This window comes from Triturus cristatus, chromosome 8 (genome assembly GCF_964204655.1).
Source record: "Triturus cristatus chromosome 8, aTriCri1.1, whole genome shotgun sequence".
Taxonomy (NCBI): domain Eukaryota; kingdom Metazoa; phylum Chordata; class Amphibia; order Caudata; family Salamandridae; genus Triturus; species Triturus cristatus.
Genome location: NC_140591.1, coordinates 1,379,647,926 through 1,379,670,031, shown reverse-complemented (window position 1 = coordinate 1,379,670,031; position 22,106 = coordinate 1,379,647,926). Strand labels below are relative to the sequence as shown.

Genomic DNA, 22,106 nt, shown 5'->3' with positions numbered 1-22,106 from the left:
GAGGGAGCAGCAGGGCGGTGAATGCAGTGTCCGGATCTTGAGACCTTTATCACGGGTCTGTTCTCGGAGCTACTGGGAGCGGCACCTTTCAGGGTGAAGCTGGAGAGAGTCCACAGAATAGGACGGCCTCTGCAGGGCGAGAAACGTCGACCACGGGATATCCTAGTCAAACTCCAGTCTTTCAAACCCAAAGAAGCTATACTCCAGGCCGCCGGGAAGGTAGACGTGGTGAAGTTCCAGGGATTCCCACGTAAGTTGTTCCAAGACATCGCCCCGGCGACCATGGCTCGACGCCAGCAATTTAGACCGGTCACCGATAAACTGAGGTAAGACACTGCCACCTTGAGTACGGTGATCACTACATTGTCCTGGAATGTGCGAGGTATGAATGCACCCTCTAAGCATCATAAGATCCGGAAATACTGCACGGATCAACACTACAATGTGGTGGCTCTCCAAGAGATCCACTTCAAACGATCAGAAGATCATAGATTGAAACATAAGGCTTACCCACTGATATACAAATCCTCCTCCACAACAAAACATAACGGTGTGGCTCGCCTCTTTCACTCTTCACTCAAGTTCCAGCCAGACTATAAAACTGACAGGGAGGGACGGGTTCTATTGGTGAAGGGAAGCCTGCGGGGGAGGATATGTACCATAGCATCTATATATGCACCAAACACTAATCAGACGCGTTTCCTTCAATCCACGTTATCTTTGTTGGGGGATGGGGGGTTTGCTGAGGGAGATATTATACTCCTGGGGCACTTTAACCTCACTTGACACTCAGGGTCGGACTGCTCAAACCCACACAAATCGCATACCGGGAGCTTCCCAAAAACTCTGACGCATGCGATTAAGGAATTGGGCCTCAGGACCCATGGAGGGAAGCGCACCCAGACGATACGGATTATACGTTTTTCTCTTATGTTCATCGTAGCTACTCGAGGCTTGACTATATCTTACTCAGCCCAAACCTTAACAGCCAAGTTCGAGAAGCCAGTATCCACCCTATTATTATCTCGGATCATGCCCCGCTTGCAGTATCCCTGGAATAGTCGGACCCCACACCCAAATATTAGAGATGGTACTTTCCCAACGCACTCATCCGCGATAATACATCGCGGGATTCGCTACGATCTTCCATTAAGGGATTCTTCCAACTGAATGACCCCCAGGATACATCCCGGGCGAACAACTGGAACGCGTTCAAGGCCGTGGTTCGGGGCCAGTGTCTGTCCCTCATGCCTGCTCTTAACAAAGAGAGGGCGACCGAGAGATTACTTCTAGAGTGGGAGTTGAAAACGTGAGCATAAGGCCAACCCCACACTCACTCTCCAGAGAAAGGCAACAGCCCTGAGAGGGAAGCTAAGGGCAATATATTCAAACAGAGGGGAATTGACCTTACTTCGTCTCCAACAGACATCTTATGCCCAGGGTAACAAAGTAGGGGCGCACTTGGCGCAGCAATTGCGAGCCAAAAGGGAAAGGGAGCACATTGCAAGCATACCATATACCATGGGTACCCAGACTGGGGAGGACTCTGGGAAGGCGCGCGCCTTTAGAGATTATTATAATGCATTATATACACCCGACTCCCGCGCACAAGCAAATTACTTAGCCACAGTGATGCTCTCTCAGGTTACACCCTCTCAAAACGAACAACTAGGTGGGCCCATATCGGAGAAGGAGGTCCAGAGGGCCCTCAAGACTCTTAAACTGCATAAGGCCCCGGGACCAGATGGTCTGACTGCGCAATTTTACAAAACTTTCAGCGCGGAACTCGTGCCCCAACTAACCACACTTTTTAATCACATTACGTCCTCGTCACAGGTGACACGAACAATGAGTGAAGCATTAATCACCATAATCCCTAAGGCAGGGAAAGATCCCCAGCTTTGTGGCTTCTACCGCCCCATAGCGCTTTTCAATCTGGATCCCAAATTGTATTCCAAAATACTGGCCTCTCGGCTAGATAATTTGATGCCAGATCTCATTTACTCGGACCAATCCGCTTTTATTAAGGGCAGACAAACACACGATAATGTTCGCAGGGTGATCCACTTAATTGACAAAACTTCCAAAAAGCGTATCCCCGCAGTGCTGCTGGGCCTGGATGCCGAAAAGGCGTTTGACCGTATGGACTGGTCCTTTCTCTTTCAAGTCCTCCGCCGGTTTGGATTTTGAGACGCCTTCATCAATATGATTTGTGCTAATTTCACAGCCCCGGCAACAATTAGAGAATCACCTGAGATTAGAGGGGTACCCTTCGGTCCTGATGATCATAAGATATCTCTTTTGCCGATGACCTCTAGTTGACACTGTCGGACCACCTGAGATCTCTGACCTCCCTACAAGGAGAGTTGGCCCGCTTTGAACAGGTTGCAGGTCTCAAAATTAATCTCCCTAAGTCTTGTATACTTAATCTAACAATGCCAGAGGCTGAAATGAGCACACTGATAATATCTACGCCTCTCCAACAGGCCAAGAAGGAATTGACTTATCTAGGGATTAAACTGACCCTTAAAATCTCAGATCTGTTTACTGCTAATTATCACCCGCTACTTACCCAACTACAAGCCGACCTTAAGCGCTAATTGCCCCTCTATCTGTCTTGGCTCGGAAGGATTCATGCCATAAAGGAGGGGAGAGGAGTTAGCCTAACGGTTAGGGCACTCGACCTCGGACCTGGGTTAGAGTCTCGGTAATGACGCTTAATATCCTGTGATTCTGGGCAAATCACTTAATCTCCCCGTGCCTAACAAAAAAAAAAATGAATGTGTCCTCATGTAACGTAACTGGTGCTATGTAAAGTGCTCTGATACCCGATTGGATTCGGGTCAAGTTCGCGCTATATAAAACTCTGCAAAAAAAATAAAGATGGTGATCCTGCCAACATTTTTACACTTATTCCAGAGTCTCCCCATCAGCCTGGAGAAACAATTCCTACATAGAGCGCATTTAGTACTTAAAAAGTTTGTGTGGCAAAATCAGAGGCCGAGACTGCCATTTCATCTCCTACGAAAACCCACAGATGAAGGGGGGCTGGCGATGCCGGACCTGACACTCTATTATAAAGCGGCACAACTCCGTGTCATAGTCGAATGGTCCCAACATGCGTCGGACAAACACTGTTTACACATGGACCGGGTGATAGCGTGTCGGGGGATCTGGGATCTCCCCTGGAAGCCGAAAACAGACCGCCCAGCAAATGCATATATTAGCACCCCTATCAAAACGATCCTCCAAATCTGGGACGAAATATTGTGTCAGACGGACTGGACGATGTTTCCATCCCCATTCACGCCTATACACTACAACCCAGTGTTCCTCTCACCCCTCCCGCACTACAACTGGGCCCTTTCAGCACTTGGAGGGAGGGTGGTTGCCTCGCTCTTACACATCTATTCCATAACCGAGATGTCCTCACATTTGAAAATTGTCAACGTGAATTTAATTAGCCCGAGTGTAAATACTATCATTATCTCCAACTATGCCACTGGGCCTTGCAACCCAAGATCAGGGAAGGGGTGACGAGGGAACCCACACCATTAGAATGTTACCTAACAGGGGTGGGCACAATGAAAGGGGCGATCTCCTTCCTATACACACTATTACTACACACTCTACCATCCCCCCGTCCTCGCTACATTGACGTTTGGGAACGTACACTTGGGCAGGACATCACGGACATGCAGTGGAAAGCTCTATGGAGAGACATATGGCGTCACAACCACTCACTTGCACAGCGGGAGACCCACTACAAGCTACTCTATGACTGGTACCTATACCCCACTAAACTTAAGAAGATATTCCCCAACACAACAGATTTATGCTGAAGAGGTTGCGGCCTCATCGGCGATTTCCGTCACATCTGGTGGGACTGCCCGGCCACTTGTCCTTTCTGGAATGAAATTCTCGCTCATATTAAAGACATACTAGTGTATCCCATCCCGGATTCCCCTGAATTCGCGCTCTTGGGGCTCCGAGACCCGAGTCTAAAATATCAGACCACGTCGGATCAAGCCATCATGTGGCTTTGTCTGGGTGCGGCCAAAACGGCTGTGGCCGCAGCCTGGAAGCAAAAGGCCGCTCTGGCCGTGACGCAATGGCAGGCACGCTTATGGAGGGCACTAACCATGGAACGCATGAGTGATATTTATAGAGATGCATTTAAAAATTTCGAATATGCTTGGGGACCCATGGTTAACTTCCTATTTGTGGGACTCCCGTTGACTACCTGCTCCCCGAGGGTTATAGCATTACACCTATTCCAATTCTAAATGGCATACCGTCTCACACCAGAGCACATCACAGACTTAGCTCCACATTAACTAGTCACCCAGGGCCACGTAAAGACTGGGTCGGACATACCAAGCTTGTTGGTCTTTTTTCCTTTTTAGGTCTCGCGCCTAGCGTTGCGCAGCACTGCTCGCGCAGGCGAGAATCCTTTTGTAGGAATTTCCAAAACGGACCCTGGAATCGCACACGCTCGTCTGTTACCCGCACGCCGACATCTGTTTTCAATTATCGTGCCCAGACACGGGCGCGATAGTTGAAAATAGATCGCTCGCTGTGGCGCGTGATCGCTTGTGTTAGTCGTGCAACCGAAACGAAAATATTTTAATGGTTGCTCTCCGAGTATTTTTAAATTAATGTGCAACTTTGCTGGGAAGCTATTTAAGTGGCGGAATCAGTTGCTTTTCGGCGCGCTGCACGCTCCGAGGGCCATTTCTGAGGAGACCTGGTGGATTTCAGAAATGTGGAAGCGGACCTGGCATATAACGTGGTGTCCGCGGAGACAAAAATGACAACAGCGGAAAGCGATTAGACTCGTACTTGCATACGTCACATTAAAAATATTAAACATTTCGCGCACAGCTGGGCAGAAAGGTCCAAATGACCACAGTAAGTAATTCATCAAATTTGTTCTTTCAGTTGCCCAAAACTCGACATGGTTATCAAGCACAACATTTCAACTGATGAGACGAAAGAGATTTCTCGCGCTCCCTAACCCCATCTTCGGGCGGAAGTCATCGGAGTTCTGCTGCTGGCCGGACGAGACTGGTACATTAGAGTCGACTTGTTATTTTAGTCCTTGGGCAATTAAGTAATTGCATAGTTCCCAATTCGGCAGCTCTGACCCTAAAATTACAGCCTCCCAATTCTCGTAGCTCAGAAAGGTGATTCACAGCGAGGCCGGGGGGAGGGTCATTTGTCTGCAGTGGACAACACATTAGGCATGAGCGGAGGCAATCGGTTACAGAGGTGGCCGTGCAGTCTCCCAGGCTGGAAGTGAGCCTCGGCTCCGCTGTGGCCGGTGAGCTTTGGCCTCCCGGGAAGTCGTGCGGACGGCGAAGGACCACACTAGAGGCCTGTGAGAAGCTTGGAGGAGCCTTTCTTTTTATCAGCCACGATCCTGCAGGGCCGCCTGCTGCGCGGCAGACTTAAGACTCATCGTATTATTCATCATATTACCCTCTTTCTTATATCTTTTTGTGAACCTGCTACCTGTTTATTAACTCAATAAAAGTTATTTAAAAAACAAAAATTAAAGACTCCCTGGGGAAGACTTTTATGTGGAGGGTTTTCAAACACCACAAAATCAACCCAGCTCGCATCTTCCATCGCCCCCTGACCTTCCAGGAGACTTAGTTCTCCATTCATTTCCGAGTGTGGTGCTTCCTCAAAGGGAGTATTTGAAGCGCCTGTGATTGGCAGACCAGACCATCTGAGCCTCGTGGCCCTTGTTGCATGCACTGTGTCACCCTTCCCTGCACTTGCCTCTTGTCTGTTTGCAGGTAGCTCTCTAAGGCCCGTGCAGGCCTTGAGCCCTCCTGTTCGGGGCTCCGCGCTGGTCGTGAACCCCTTGCCATGTTCGGGGCTACGCCCTGGCCTTGAGCCCCTCACCATGTTCGAGGCTCCGCGGATTGAAGCGGCGCATGCGCTGTGTAGCAGCAAACCATTGCTCACTGTGCGAACCTCAAAAGAAATCCTGGTGTCCGAAGAGCCCCGCCCCCCTCAGCAAGAAGGGACCAGCCACAGCGAGGAAGCGGGGTGACTGGCAGACAGTTTTTCCAACGCTTCTCGCATTTATGCGAGTTTGAGCTATTGGCATTGCAAATGACAATGCCTTTCATTTATGTTTTGGTTTTTGGAACATAAATAAAACGCATTGTCATTTACAATGCCAATAGCTTAAACTCGCGTAATTGCCAGACCTATTGCATTGCAAATGCATGTTCCTTTTTGCTGTTATGTATTGTTTATTTAAGAAGAAGCTGATGAATGTAACTCAATGGTAATCTGTAACTGACTTTCTGAGGCAGTATGACTCGTAGCAAACGCAATACTCTGTTCAAGTATTTAGCTCTGTGAAAGCTGTATACGTGGGAACAATTGTAGACATTACCATATGATATGACACTTGTGTAAACTCAATAAAAACAAGTTTGAGAAAAAAAAGTTGGATATGTACTTTTAAAGTTTTACATGTGCTGGTAGTGAAAACTCTTAAATTAGTTTTCCACTACTTCAAGTCCTACCTCCTCCATAGGATAACATTGGGTTGCCTTATTACATTTAATAAGTAATAACTTTTGATTGGGACGAGGTACGAATGTTCAGCCTGGTTTTACATTAATTGTAATTTAAAACCCTCTTTAACGATAAAGTTGGATTTTCAGTCATAAGTCTGAAAATGGCACTTTTAGAAAGTTGGCATTTTCTTGTCCTAACCATTTAGTGCCTGCAGACTGTATCCTCGGTCACATGGCTAGGTGTACTTGGCAGTTGGGCTTTGTGTATTCTTCACAGACAGCATCCCAGTTGGGCCAGGAGTACACTTTGATGCCAGTCAAGGGTCCTAGATCTGCGGGGCACCTCTTTGGGATCAGGACCAGCAAGGCACAGGCAGGTCCAGTTGAGCCTGGGTAGATGAAGGACATGTATCTGGAGCTTGTTATGTCCCTGTAGCTGCATGGTGGCAGGCTGGGACATCCTGATCTAATGGGAAGGGCAGAGCTGTAACCTAACACACGTGCACTTCAAAGGGGCTGCCTTAGCACACTCACAAATAACTTCACACTAGTTTGTTGTCACCCCAGGCCCCTCGGAGCAAATGCAAGGGAAGGAAGAAAATTCCAAAACCAGATGTGGGGGAAGTCTAGAGGTTTCTCCCACTTCAGATCTGGCCCCAGGTATACATTTGGACCCTCAGACCAACTGTTCAGATCATATCTGGGACTGTGGAAGACCCATAAGAAGGACTGAAGTGCTGCCCTTCTGCTGGAAGGACTGCCCTGCTGTAAGAAGGGCTGACCTGCTGCCTGAGGAATGAAGACCTGTTCCTTGAACCCATAACCACCAGAGTGATTCCAAGCCTATGAAAGTACTCCTTTTGGCATGGTTACCACCCACATTTTGGCTGACTGATGCATCTTTGACTGAGTGTGCCCTGGGTTACTGCTAACCAGGTTCCCAGTTCCTGTTTTCTTTCCAAATACTGTACCTTTGTTTCCACCATTGGCACACCTCTGGCACACATGGAAGTTCCTTGTAAATGTACTAGTGGTACCAAGGGCCTTGTGACCAGAGAGGGTCTCTAAGGGCTGCAGCATGTATTGTGCCACTCAGTGGTTGAAATGGAAAAATAGAAGGGCAGGTACTCTGTACAAGAGTACCTGCTTGTTTCTGAGAAGTGCCGGTACTCTCCAATTAAAAGTATAGCATTTCTCTTGAGAAGTGCCGGTACCCTCCCTCTCAAAATAAAGTGCTAGTACGCCGTACCGGACAGTATCGGCCCATTTAAAGAACTGGTGCCACCGTAAGAGACCTCTCACCAAACACATGCACACTGACCCTGCAGGCTGCATGTTCTGGTTCAGATAAAAGTGAGGAATCGACCTGGCACACATCCCTGTGTGCCAGGCATACCAGCACTGCAAGAGACATGGGTAAGACACCCCTACAGCAGGCTTTACAGGCCTAAGGTAGGGTGCACTATACCTCTTGTGAGGGTATATCTGCTTGAGCAGATATGCCCCTATGGTGACTAAGTCCATTTTTGCACATTATAAGCGCACAGTGAAGCCATACTGAGTAGATGGCCTGAGAGCTTGTCAATATAAGTTCCACAGCTCCACAATGGCTTCACTGAATTCCGAGATGTTTAGTATCCAACATCTCAGATTAATGAGCCCACACTGATGCCAGTGCTGGATTAATCAATAAATGCACTCAGAGGGCACCTCCGAGGTGCCCCATGAAAACCTACCAAACCACTAGTGTGTGCCTTACTGGTCTGCCTGCCACTTCTAGACATGTTTCTGACCCTGTGAGGTGGGAGCATTTTGCTCTCGTGGGTTAGAAACAAAGCTTGATCTGGGTGGAGGTTCTTCACACCTACCCCCAAGCAAGAACAGCATTGAAGTGTGGTGAGCCTCAAAGTCTTCTCGTCCTTTATTATGCTGACCAGGGCCTCTCCAGCTAGGGGAGATGCCTACATACCTGACCAAGCCTCACCTTTGGCGGCAAGGTCTGCGTGAAAATTAGTAAGCAAGAGAGGTGTGTCCCCTCAGCCACAACCACCCATAAGGTGTCCTGAGCTGAAGTGACCCCCCCTCCTTTGAAAATCCTCCATATAGTTTTGGAGAATTTTATCTAATAGGCTTAGGGGTATGCTCCCCTCCCCAGAGGGAGTGGCCATACAAAGGGTGTAGTCACCCTAAAGGTAAGTCGCCCATTGGCTGTTACCATCTGACCCCTGTAACACCCCTAAAACTAGTATTTAGGTGCAACCCTGAACCTTAATTCTCATATTACCGACGATCTATGAAGAAGAGGACAAAGAAGAGCCATGCAGCAACGAAGACTGAAGACAACAAATGACTTAGCCTCAGCCCTACCGGCCTGTTTGCTGCCCTCAAAGACCCTGCTACAGAAGAGCGACTCTTCCTGCAGCCTGCGACTTCCAGAACCCTGGAAGGACTGCCTGCCTGCTAAAAAGACTCCTGAACTCCAGCGGATCTGTGCAGAAGCAAACCAAGTAAAGACCAAACCTCTGCCTGTGGAACCGGGAAGTCGACCACCTCTTCACCCGATGCCCACAGCCTGAGTCCAAGAGGCTAACTGGTCCAGAAAAGGTTCCTGAGAGATGCTGAGCAAGAGTCTCTCGTGGGTTGACCCCTGCCGGACTGCATACGTCGACGCCTGCAGCATCAGCATGATGACCCCCCTCAAACGTGACCACAATGGTAAGCTGACTTCTGACACCAAAACACACCTCTGCACCCACAGGTCCTGGGCCTTGGGGAGATCTACCGACAGTGTCCCAACGCCACAGCACATCCCAGCTTACTTGTGCAGCTGTAGATTTCCATTGATCGGTGTCTAGGCCTAAGCCTGCAGCCTTTTCCCAAGTTTGAGATTCCCTATTGGTGTGCATTGGGTGCCCAGCGGTGTGTTGGCACTCTGCACCCGGCCATCCCTGTGCCGCTTAGGGTGTAATTTTGGTGCTGCCATGTGACCCCCCGTGCTTACCTTAATCCCCATACTTGGTTCCAAAACAGTGCTACTTACCTGCTAGTAGTACCACTTTGATTGCCCTTTTTTCCGTTGGATAACCTTGGCACCAGGCCTTGCCTGGTAGTGATTCTTCATTCAAAAGCTCACTACTGTAAATCACATACTCAGCTGCATATTGCTTATTGTGTTTCTTCCCATAGGATAATATTGTACTGATTGAAAAATGCAGGGTCCACTTTTTACATTGAAAAACAGTGATATTGCTAAACGTATTTTACTGCAACAAAGTATCTTTGGTTCTATGAAATAAATATACTACCAGTAATATTTTTACAAACAATTGGACTCGGATTTAGCCATTGAGTGTGTGTAATCCTTTCTTGTCTGTTTCTGTACGACAAATGGTTAGAACTGCCCTCTGATAAGCCTAACTGCTAGCCCACACTACCACAAAAGGGAGCATTAGTATTATCTACTTGAGCCTCTAAAGCCTCTGGGGATCTATTGGACTCTGTGCACACTATACCTTACCTTGGTATTGTGTATATATAGAGCCAGCTTCCTACACCAGGGGCTGTCTGACTGGCCTTTGGTTCTGAGCTACAGGGACATAACACGCTCCAACGACCTGTCCTACATCTGCCTATCTTCCCAGACTCAACTGGACCTGCCTGCGCCCTGCTGCTGCCCTCTACAGGAGCTAGTCCTGATCACCAAGAGGTGCCCCACCATCCAAGTATACTACTCCTGGCATAACTATGGGTTCCCTCCGAACCGACGCAGCGCCAAAGCATCTTGAGACGGTGTGACATAGGATCTCGCACTGCAGCACCTCACAGGTCTACTAATTGGATTTTTGTCATTTTGGTGTCAAAAAATTATTGAAATTGCACTCTGTTTTTCTAAATTGGTGTGGTATTTCCCTTGTGTTGTGTTTTCACTTTATCACTGTTGGTGTGCTGCAAAAATATATTACATATTGCCTCTAAGTTAAGCCTAACTGGGGGCGGAGCTAGCCGGCGGCTATGGCGGACGTGTGAGCGCGGAGCTCCCGCTCTAAGCCCCTTTCTATCCGAGCATACGATCCTGAATAGCAGCATTGCTCAGTGCACTGGTGTGGGGGGTCCCCCCTGGCACCTGGCGGTGTCACCCCAGGAGACCAGCGGAGGCGATTGAGCCCTGGTGCGCAGATACCGGCGTGCGCGAAGTGAAGAGGCGGACTAGGCCGCGATCCCCGGACTGGCCTGTGGCTCGACTCGACGTGCGTCAGCCGACGTGCGGCCGCCAGGCAAGAGGCGGGTCCCCGGGAACCGGCTGAGGGGTGCGGTCAGGCGCCCCGGACTCGCGTGCGGGGGGTCGGCTGCGGTGGCGCCCCCCCATCCCCTGGCTTGCTGGCTGAGTGAGCTGCCCCTGTCGCACTCGGCCCTGAGGTGGAGACTGGCCACTTGCAGTAGCTCATAGACGGCGGCGGCCTGCAGGACTGGGCCTCTGCGTTGTAGAGGCGGCCTCGAGCCGGTGGCCGTCCCTGGGCGCAGCCATGGGCAAAAGTGATAAATTACAGTCCAAACTGTCTTTTGATCCCCGCAAACCGAAGGGGCCGGTCGAGGCCTCGCCGGCGCGGCCCCCGGACGGGGCGACCGCGGAGAGCGCCATGTGCGCCGACATCAAAGCAACACTGGCAGCAATGGAAAAGGGGCTGCAGGGCAGTCTGACCGCGATAGACACTAAGCTTGATGCGCTCACGTACCGCATGGACCGCATGTCGGAACGAGTGGATAAGAACGCTGAGAGGCTGGACGCGACCGAGCAGAGGATAACGCAGGTGGAGGAGACGCAGACAGCGTGGGACGCGGACCGCCGGCAATTCAGTAAGCTCCTGCAGGTCATTCAGGATAAATCCGAGGATTTGGAGGCCCGTTCGAGGAGATCGAACGTCCGTATCACCGGCGTGGCGGAATCGACGCCCACAGGTCGAATGGAGCTTTTTGTGGAAAAACTGCTACGGGCCCTGCTCGGAGAGGAGGTGTTCTCCCCAATGTTCGTGGTTGAGCGGGCCCACCGCTCGCTGGGCCCTCGGCCCAAGCCCGGGGCGCCAGCCAGGCCTATAATAGCTAAACTGCTAAATTACAGAGACAGAGACACTGCCTTGCGGTTGGCGCGGGAAAAGGGGAAGCTGCAATATGAAGGGATGGATATCTCCATTTACCCCGACTTTACGGCGAAGGTGCAGGAGGAACGCAGGCAGTTTGCACCCTACAAAAAACAGCTCCGCGACTTGGGCCTGGACTACGCGATGCTATACCCGGCGCGGCTCCGTATCAACAGGCAGGGGCAGTCGCACTTCTTCACAGACCCGAGGGAGCTGCAGCGCTCCCTGAAAGAGTGGTCGAGGGAGCAGCGGCGAGGACTGCAGGACGACGCGACTGCCCGGACGGAGGTTTCCGACCTGGGGGACCAGGACTAGAGCACTGGCGGTGACTGCTTGATATGCACTGTCTCCTGGTGAGGGGACGCCGCCTTGTTGTAGAAGCAGCCGCTCCACAGGTAGCTCGCCGACGGCTGGAACATTGTTGGCCAGTAGGAGGTGACGAACGCCATGGAGGACGCTGAGGCTGCGGCTGGGTGAGAACATTCTATTGTGGTGGGGGACCCCGGGTGTCGCTGCCCTAGGGTTGGAGGGGGGGCGAGAGACTGGACCTCTGCCACGGCTCTGATCGGGGGCGGGGGGGCCCGGTGTCCCTAAGCACAACGAGACTTTGGTGGTGATGGCACCTGGAGCGCACTGCTTGGACTGAGCTGTGAGAGAAATGGGTTACGGCCTGGTTGACTGTCCGAGGGAGGTTGGGGGGGGGCTGTGCAGATTCGGACAGACTGGGGGAGCCCACCGCACCTACTGGAGGGGAGGTGATATCCGCTAGCGCTGCGCTTAGCTTAGCCTGGGGGTTTGGATGCGGGGGCATGGCCACATGGCGGACTCTTGAGAGTGTCGAGAAGCAGCCCAACGGAGGCTCTGGCCCCAGCGCTGATGGCTCTCTTGGCCCCCACGGGGGCTGGTTCAGGGATGGTTTTGTATGGTTGTTGTTGCGGGTTAGGGAGGGGGGAGGGACGGGGGATCTGTCTGGCCAGGTTGGGGACGGTCGGCTGTGGGAGGGGGGCTGGGAAGTTCGGGGGACGTTCGGCGTTGTGCATTTGTGATAAGCATTGTCTCTTGCGTGGCACGCTATTTGATTTGCTGATGTGTGGCTGTCTCAGACTGTCTGAACTAGAGGGGCGGGAGGGGACCCCCTGCTGCCCTACGTGCAGAGATGAAACCGGAACGCGTAACTGGGATGACTGGAACGGATGAACGAATGGGTGAATCTGACGGGGGTGCCCTTAGAGCGCTGACGTGGAATGTCCGAGGGCTGAATGACTATCGTAAACTCAGAAAAGTCTTAAACTACCTCCACCGACATCACATTGACCTGGCACTGCTCCAGGAGACGCATCTCCCGCTTTCAAGTAGGTTGTTAGCAGCAAGGGGTCTGGTGGGTTCCAGCGAGGCAGCGGGCTTCACAACGCATTCCAGGGGGGTGATTACCTGGGTGAACCCACGATCGAGACTGCGGTTGACGTCGTTGCTCTCCGACCCGGACGGGCGATACTTAATAGCGCGGTGCGTGGGTAAGGGCCACGACTTGATTGTGGTCAATGTATACGGCCCTAACTATGACTCCCCTGACTTCTTCGACGCACTGGCGGCACAGTGCAGGCTGCACGTGCCCACTGGCATGGTGTGGGGAGGCGACTTTAACTTCACATTCAACCCGGAGCTGGACCGCTCGTCGGGGCCAGCCCGTCGCCCAGCGACCGCCGCCCTACACATGCAGGCGGAGCTGATCAGGCTTGACATGCTCGACGTCTGGCGACACCGTCACCCGGGCAAAGGGGGCTACACGCATTACTCGGCATTTCACGACGTGCACACCAGAATAGATTACTGGTTGGTGTCCCGGTCGCTGCTCGCGTGCGTTGCGGACTGCAAGGTGCTGCCGCGCACGCTGTCGGACCACTCTCCGCTGCTGCTGGCCCTGACCACTCCGCATCGGCGAGCTCCGCCGTTCACGTGGCGACTGCCGCCGTATTCGCTGTTGGACGACGTGTTCCGTGGGGAACTGGCGGACGAAATAGACACGTTCTTTAAGGTCAACACAGGCACAGTCCGTAGTTTCCAAATCGTGTGGGACTCGTTCAAGGCCTATATTCGCGGCGTAGCGATGACTAAGCATTCGGGAGTGCTTAAGTCCATCCGGCGACAGCTCGGGGCCCTGGAGTCGCAGATAGCCCAACTGGAGATGAGTCAGGGGGCCGCGGCGGACCCTGAGGTGGCCACGAGGCTACAGCACCTGGTCGCTGAATTCAATAGTGAAGCGGACCGAGAGGTGAAACACATGGGGAAGTATGCCACAGCCCGCACGTACGGGGAGGGTGAGCGCCCGGGATCCGTGCTGTTGGGAATACTGCGCAATTCTAGGCGACCCCTGGTCATTGACGAGCTCGTCACGGCTTCGGGCGATGTGGTCACCGAGGAGGAGGGGGTCATAGAAGAATTTAGGGCCTATTACGCTGGACTATACAAATCGCAGTCCTCGCGTATGGAGGAGGAGATAGACGACTACCTTAGTTACCTCAAAATGCCGTTTTTATCCAACTCGCGGCGCGAATTCTTAGCGCTGCCCATACAAAAAGACGAGATATTGGAGGCTTTGGGAAGTATGCGGGCGGGCACTGCCCCGGGAGCGGACGGGCTGACGGTGGCCTTTTATAAGGCCTTCCAGGACCAGCTCCTCCCGCACCTTTTAACTCTTTTTGATGACATTTGCCTCGAAGGTAGTATGTCCGAAACGATGCGAGAGGCCCTGCTTGTTACAATTCTAAAACCCGGGAAGCCTCCCAACCAGTGCGGATCCTATAGGCCACTCTCATTGATCAATGTCGATGCCAAAATATACGCGAAGGTGCTGGCCACGCGATTGGCGCTATTGGTGCCGGAGCTCGTGGCGCCGGAGCAGGCGGGCTTTGTCCCATCCAGGAATCTTACGTACAATATCCGCACGGTCCTTGGCGTCATGCAGCATGTGCGCCCAGAGAGTAAGGCCATTGCGCTCTTCCTCGATATGGAGAAAGCGTTTGACTCCGTGGAGTGGCCGTTTATGGTGCGGGTGCTAAGGAAGCTTTGGCTGGGAGAGCCTTTCCTGCAGATGATCGGGGCATTGTATTTCAGACCCACTGCAAGGCTTCGCCTCGGAGATCGTGTTACGGAGCCGTTTGCAATCACTAGAGGGACCAGGCAGGGCTGCCCTCTCTCCCCACTTCTTTATGCGCTGGTGGCTGAGCCATTAGCGTGCGCAATACGGGAATACCACAGATTCGAGGGCATTAATTTTCCCTCTTATAAGATAGGCATCTCTACCTATGCGGACGACACGCTACTGTACGTCAGAGACCCGGAGGAGAATCTTGCCTCTATACTGCGGGAGGTGGTCAGGTTTGGGGCGCTATCGGGCCTCAAAGTCAACTGGAATAAATCGCTGGCATTTCCGCTGACCCCGGCAACATTGCCGTTCTCTATGGAATACCCACTGCAGTGGACAACTGACTCAATTCGCTACCTGGGCATTCGACTGCACAGGGACCCGGAGGTCTTGCTGAGGGAAAACTACGGGGTGGCTTATTCAAAACTCGTGGATGACGTGGAAGTGTGGAACAGACTGCCCCTCTCGCTGATGGGCAGGATAGCCATTATGAAAATGATTATCCTCCCGCGCTTTCTGTTCCTCTTTACCAACATTCCTATAGTGCTGCCCAGATCTTTCTTTGCACAGCTGACTCAGACCCTCATCCGGCTGGCTTGGGGCGGTAGGCAACCGAGAGTCCGGTGGACAGTGCTAACGTTGCCATATGAGATGGGGGGACTTGGAGCCCCGGACCTGGAGAGTTATTACAGGGTGGCGCAGGCGTCCCATCTGCATTCGTGGATACACGCTGACCCAGATGTCCCACATGTGCTACTGGAGCGCTTGTTCGCGGACCCGGTGCCACTCCCGGCGACGATTTTCCTGCCCGCGGATCGGAGGGCTGGCCTGTTGGACTCGCTCGGATCCACTAACCATGCGTGGCACATGCTTATGAAACGGCAGGAATGTGTCCTCTTATACTCCCCGCTGATGCGGGTGGAGTGGGCGGTTTGGCTCCCTCCTCTGCGAGAAGCGGGGGTGACGCGGGCATTGGGTGCTCTGGGTATAGTGAGGATGGCTGACCTGTTCCACGATGGCGTGGTGAAGACGCTGGAGAGTGTTGTATTGGCACATCCGGGGTGCACGTTACTCCAGCGCTTCCAATTCCACCGGGTTCGGGGTGCACTGCTGTCTCTTCTGGGGCCGACCGCGGCGGAGCCGCCCGAGATCCCGGAGCTTACCTATGTCATTAAAACAACGGCGCCGTCCAGGCTGGTCTCGATACTCAAAAAGATTGGGGATCAACACAGGGAGCCCCAGTGCTCTGCTGCGCGGCGTGCCTGGCAAACGGACCTCGAAATGGACATCTCGGACGAGATGTGGCGATACTGCTGCTCCAGCACCAAAAAGGTCTCTTTGAACGGTCGCCACCGATTAATACACTTTAAGTTCTTGCAGCGGGTCTACTATACCCCTGAAAGACTACACAGATATGGATTGCGCCCCTCGGCGGAATGCGAGCGGTGCCATGCTCCTGTGGCTGACTTCCTCCACATGGCCTGGCTCTGCCCGGGAGTGGCCCGGTTCTGGACAGCGGTATTCCGCGAGTTGAGCAAGATCTTGGAAAGAGAGATCCCCCAAACCCAGCTCTAGCGTTGTTGGGCTACTCCAAGCCGCTTCCGCGGGCGCTGCGGCGACTGACAGATGTGGCGCTGCTGATAGCGAGGCGAGTCGTGGCGGCCTGCTGGATGAGAGGGCCGCTACCCACTAAGAAAAGGTGGGCTAGGGATATGCTGTGCTGTAGCACACAGGCGGAAACGTATAGCGAACTATTGCCCCCTAGGAGTCGCCCTAAGAACTTCTGGGCGCTGTACAGCACTTACATGACAGCGGGAGACTCTGAGGAGACTGGTCAAGGGGAAGCGCAGCAGGAAGCCCCGGAGGTGTGCGGTGGGGCAGTGGAGGGTCTGCCACTGGATTAGAGTTCGCTAGTGGTGAGATAGGCCACGATGATAGTGTGTTGTTTGAGAGAGGGACTGGTTGGCGGGAGGAGAGACGGGAGGTCCCCTGTATGAGGAGTGGGCTACCTGGCGACGTGCTTGCGAAGCGGGCATCGGAACCACAGGACTGGTCGGGCCTGGAGGCACGGGATGTGATGTTTGGCCGGAGTTCGGCGCCCTGGTCAGAGACAGTGTGGATGAGTACGCATGAAACAGGTGAAGACAGAGACATGATGGCGAACGGGGAGGGGGGGGCGGGTGTTGAGACTCGGAGCGCGAAATTACGGGTACTTGAGCAGACTGCCTGCGTGCTGGCTGAGCGGGCTGGTTACATCACGGCGTGGGCTGGGTGGGCATACGTACCATATCCGATGGAAGTGCTCCAGCCCGACCTGTACTATGTAAAACTCCAATGCCGCCGGTCCTCCGGGATGTCGGCTAAATGGCTGTGTGAGAGCTGCAGGACCGCAATCGCCGCTTTTTCAAAAGTGACCCATTGCATGGGGAGCGCACGGCAGTCTGCTATGTCTATTTACTGTGTCTCAATAAAGGTTTTTGAAAAGCAAAAAAAAAAAAAAAAAAAAAAAAAGTTAAGCCTAACTGCTTTTGTGCCAAGCTAGCAGGGGGGTTAAGCACAGGTTAATTTGGTGATTTTGTGGTTCACCCTGAAAAGTATTGTGGCTATTGCTTAAGAAGGGCTCGCCCCCTCCAACAAACAACCCAATTTCTCACAATAAGACAAACAAGATATTTTATATTCAACCGCGTCCGTGCGTTGGACGGCCCCTGGCCGTCTGACGTCACGGTGGGCGTGTGCGGAGGACGGCTGGGGGCCGTCCGAACTGCGCATGCGTGGAATTTTCCAGCACCGCAAGGGAATTTCGGCCGCAGCGAAGCGGTTAATTTGTTTTTAGCAAAGTAACTTATTTATACAACGTTAAACATAGGTAAGCTAACTAATACAATGTAAAAATAATTTTTGTGTTGTCTAGAAAAATGCTCAACTTTTATTGAGAAGCAGTGCAGTAATTTTAAATATACTTAAAAGAATGAAAAATGCACATTACACAAGATAAAAAAGATAAAATGGAGCATCCATTTTAAATAAAAGTAATAAGCAATAAAATAGAAATGAAAATATCACTTCCTGCTAATATCAAATTTTATCACAGCATGCCTGTACATAATAAAAATTAATCGCGTGTTTACAACCAAGCTGCTAATATCTTACTACTCAGCGGTGCGAAAAGTGAGTACTAAATAAAAGCCATAGCAAAGCAAACTATATTGTCCTGCACTTCCTAATGTTGGTGAACCAAAAAGCATGAAGTGAACAATGTTTTTTTACCTCCAGCTTCCCCCATTCGCAATCGCAATTCTCTTGAACACTCGGATCCCATTTTGCTGTGTGATCGCATATCGGACGTGTACAAAGTCTGCATTTGACCTACTACGCGCAAAGGAGATCGCATACAAAAAAGATTCAAATCTCCTAGCTGTCTTTTCAGTTATATACCATGATAATCGAGAACTCCCTATAGTGTTTTGAAATAGCTATTCTAACTTAGTGCACCAAGAGCTATCCCTTATGGTCCTGCTGCAGATGAGTTTATGAATTTTTTATTGTCCCAAAGTTTTTTCGACGAACCCCCTGGAAGAGTTTCTCAACATTATCTCTGCATTTGCCCCTCCTAATGTTCCATTCAAAATGTGTATCAAAAGGCCCTTATAACTTACAGAATTAGAACTAATATGTAACATTATCCACATCATAACACCGGAAATAGGGTTCCCAAGCCAAATCTAAGAAGGGATCTCAAAAATCGATTCTCCTGCCTCTGAATGCCAGTGGTCTTATTGTACCCCCATACTTCCCTATCCACAGAAGTGTCCCCCCTGACAAAGCCAGCAGACTTGCCCTTTTTTAAATTACACCACCCTAAATTGTGATGTTGCATTTGGTATAGGCGGGAGATATTGTGATTCTGGGGATCAGGACCCACTAGGTGTCAAATGTGATATGAGGTTGTCACCAAAAGGTATCTCTATCAACCTGATGTATTCATTTGTAATTCAGTGCCTAGTGTTAGTAGTGTGTGTTTATTTTATTGAGTGTTGCTGGGTGCCAGCGGATTGGGATTTCTATCCCACACCACCTCCCTTAAGTAGGCGTTGCACAGTTCTACACTACCCTGAGAGAATTAAGTGCTACAATGGGGTATTTGGTTCCCAGTAAGAAGCCAATTGTGGACTTATTACTTGTGAAGGACTCGCATCCTTCGCAACCAGTATTCCAATTTCTTACACTAAAATAAAAGGGAAGAGCTGCTCATGGACTTAAAATGAAAAGTAGTGGAATTTGTGCAGTACTAAGTAGAGGCCTAACAGTCCAAGCAAGCACAATTGTAACTGTAACCAAATGACTTCAATGGGAGTAAGCCGATAACACTTAAGAGCAGTGGGGCTGGGGCAGAGTGATTCGTATAGCACCGTATGCTGGTGTGACGGGGAGCTATTCCCATGCCCTCTTTATCACTTCCATTCTAACTTGTGATTTTAGTTGGTTTACAACTCATTTGCTCATTCTTTGAACCTTGTAGGCAATGTAACAGATTGACAAGATACAACACTTCCTTGCATACCGTAGCACCCTTCATTAGACCAGCACAGGAAATACAAAAAAGGACTGGACCCTTTCCTTGTTTCGCTTTTTGTATTTTTTTGTATATTGTGTTGCATGTGTCTGAAATGTCCTCAGACTGAAAGTGAGTACTTATGATTGTGATCGTGGAGGCATTCTGTGCAACTTCATTTCCTAGCCTCGTGTTTGTGCATTATCAACGTATGTCACTGCAGGGTGTTGGAAATAATAGTAAGGAAAAACTCATGTTGGTAAGTCAAGGAGATTCAAATAGCTGTTGATTAAATAGATCATCATATGGGGCAAGTGGGTCAAGGGGTCACCAAATTGGGTGTCTTTGAATGTACTTGAAGTGAGAGATGTATTGTGATTTTTAGGTATGCATCCCAGAGGACAAATATAAATCCAACTAATAGATCTCTACATCCACGTCCCATGTTTATCAACAGTTACTCATGTTGTCTTCTATACATACCATATGTATGGGGGTACTTTCATACACACCTTATCCATTTGGAAATCTGGACTACAGATTGTTTTATGCATCTCTCTCTCCCAGAACTAATATCTGCACAGCAAGAGGCTTATGGTCAGGTCATTAGTTGTTGGCAACCCATATTCATAGCATATGAAGTTTTGCTTTTTGCACAGCAAAATTTCAGCTACTATTGCAGTGCATGGATGTTGATGCATCTACTGTCTCCCAGCAACAGGCCTACATGCCACCTCGCTATGCTCCGCCAATTGTGCGTTCATAGATTTATGGATTGTTTTGGCCTTACAACATCAGCGGGGCCATATATTTTGTTATTTTCCTTATCAATTGCATCACCCATGATCCCGCTATAATCTTTAACATTGCCCTGTCCCCATTTAACACAGGCTTTTTAGATTTCCTTTTTTTTTTGTTCACTGCATTAAGCATCAAAAGATTGACTCCTCTAATCTGCATTGGAATACATTCCTCCCATCTGGTACACACCAAATCAATTACAACAAGGAACATATGGTGGTTTGAGTTTGGCTGAAATTGTGATGGCCTCCTTGCTTTGAAGCTCTGGAGCATCTGCTGTATGATGGTGCCTTTGGGGACTAAAAAAGGAGAACTTGTCCATACGTACAACCCACAGGATCAGTTTGGGTAGCCAATGATACACAGCCTGATGTATTTGGAACATAGTTAACCGGAATTGCGCCAGGAAGGCTGTATACAGATTGAGTGCCGGGGTGTGAGTATGACGCACTGGGCAAACTGTAGGAAGATATTGACTGGCCAAGATGCCAGAACACCCACGTACCATCAGATGGCACATACAAAGCAGTGGAAGCCTTTACCTCAGAGCCCACAGATCACAGTTTAGAGGCCCTACTAGTTGGGCCTCCACCACAGTTGTGCTGCTTTCTGCTGATACAGGACAAGCGAGGACAAAGCTAGAGAATATGCAAGTCCTAGGGCAGGGACCAAGGGTTCGAATGGTAGGTTCTTTAACAAGGCAATCTTCAGATTGTTACGACTTGCGGGGTAATGGAATGCATTGTTACAACGCGGTCATTGTAACGAGCGCGTTGGAACAACATGCGGTGTAATGGTATGCGGGGAAAAAGCGGCATATTCAAAGGAGACTGCACAGACTTTACATTGATGCTGCCACCATTGTCCGTCTACCCCAGCCTGGGTAGAGCAGCCAATAGCCTCTCTCAGTAATGGAGGGGTGCACTTTGCATGCCCCTTTGAAATCCGGGCCAAGCTGTAGGGTCTCAACGGTCAGTTGATGCAAATGATCGTTAAGTGTACTGAGGCAAAATCAAATAACCTACAGCAACATTCAACCGACTTCCTAGGAGATCCACACTGGGGAAAGAAGCACACTCATTAGAGCTATGCCGAAGACTTACTATCTCAACACTATGGAATACAGATTGTCTGTGATGATGTGCAATTCTATTTTCATCATAACATAAAGGTTCAATGAAAATTTTTGTCTTGCGTATGAAAAATTCAGTTGATATTTTATGATGGTTTTAATGTATTTACTGTCATTTGTTTCATCACGATTTTAAATAATCAATCATCTTTATCAATTGTAGTTTGTTGTCGACCTGTGCATGAGGTTATTAGATTATTTCATGTCATTAGTAGCACTATATTCTTCCTTAATTTGTCCATTTACGCATCATATATCTCCTTAGTCATTCCATTAACACACCATTGTAATCTATTGAAATGAAACACAACTAAAACCCCCACAGTTAATAGGGTTGTTAAATGAAAAACAGAATTGGAACATGGTGGCCCTCATGAGATGGAGTTATCTGGTAAATTAAATGACATAGCACCTGCCTCTTGTAAAATAAGATGTGGCAAAGAGATCTTTGTATATGAGATGGATTTCCAGCTTGTTTCAGGACGTTTGTACTCCTCTGTTGTTTAGAAACCCTCCTGCTATATGCTGAAAATGTCGACAGTTGAAGAAGCCGAAGCCCAGCTCTCTGAAATTGAACTGCTTGCCAGCATGTTTCCCACTGAAGATGAATTTGTTGTTAATGATCAGCTGGCTTTAGCAGAACTCAGAGACTTTGTTGATAAGAAGATGCTATGTGCCCCGACATCGAAAATCCTTTTTACAATATATTTAAAATTGGATGTTTCTGAAACCCTAGAGGTAAGTCGCATGTTTAATGCAAAAAAACAATCTTAGCCAAGTATTGTGAGAGATTACT

At 50.1% G+C, this 22,106-nt stretch overlaps 1 protein-coding gene across 1 annotated transcript in view; it reads left to right on the top strand.

The window, feature by feature from the left end:
- RWDD2B (RWD domain containing 2B) overlaps positions 1-22,106 on the top strand; it is a 70,581-nt gene that overhangs the window by 13,615 nt on the left and 34,860 nt on the right. Inside the window, exon 2 of the mRNA XM_085623087.1 lies at positions 21,818-22,048. Within this exon, the coding sequence (XP_085479213.1) occupies positions 21,833-22,048 (216 nt within the window). The 5' untranslated portion in view covers positions 21,818-21,832. The remainder of the gene's footprint in view (positions 1-21,817; positions 22,049-22,106) is intronic.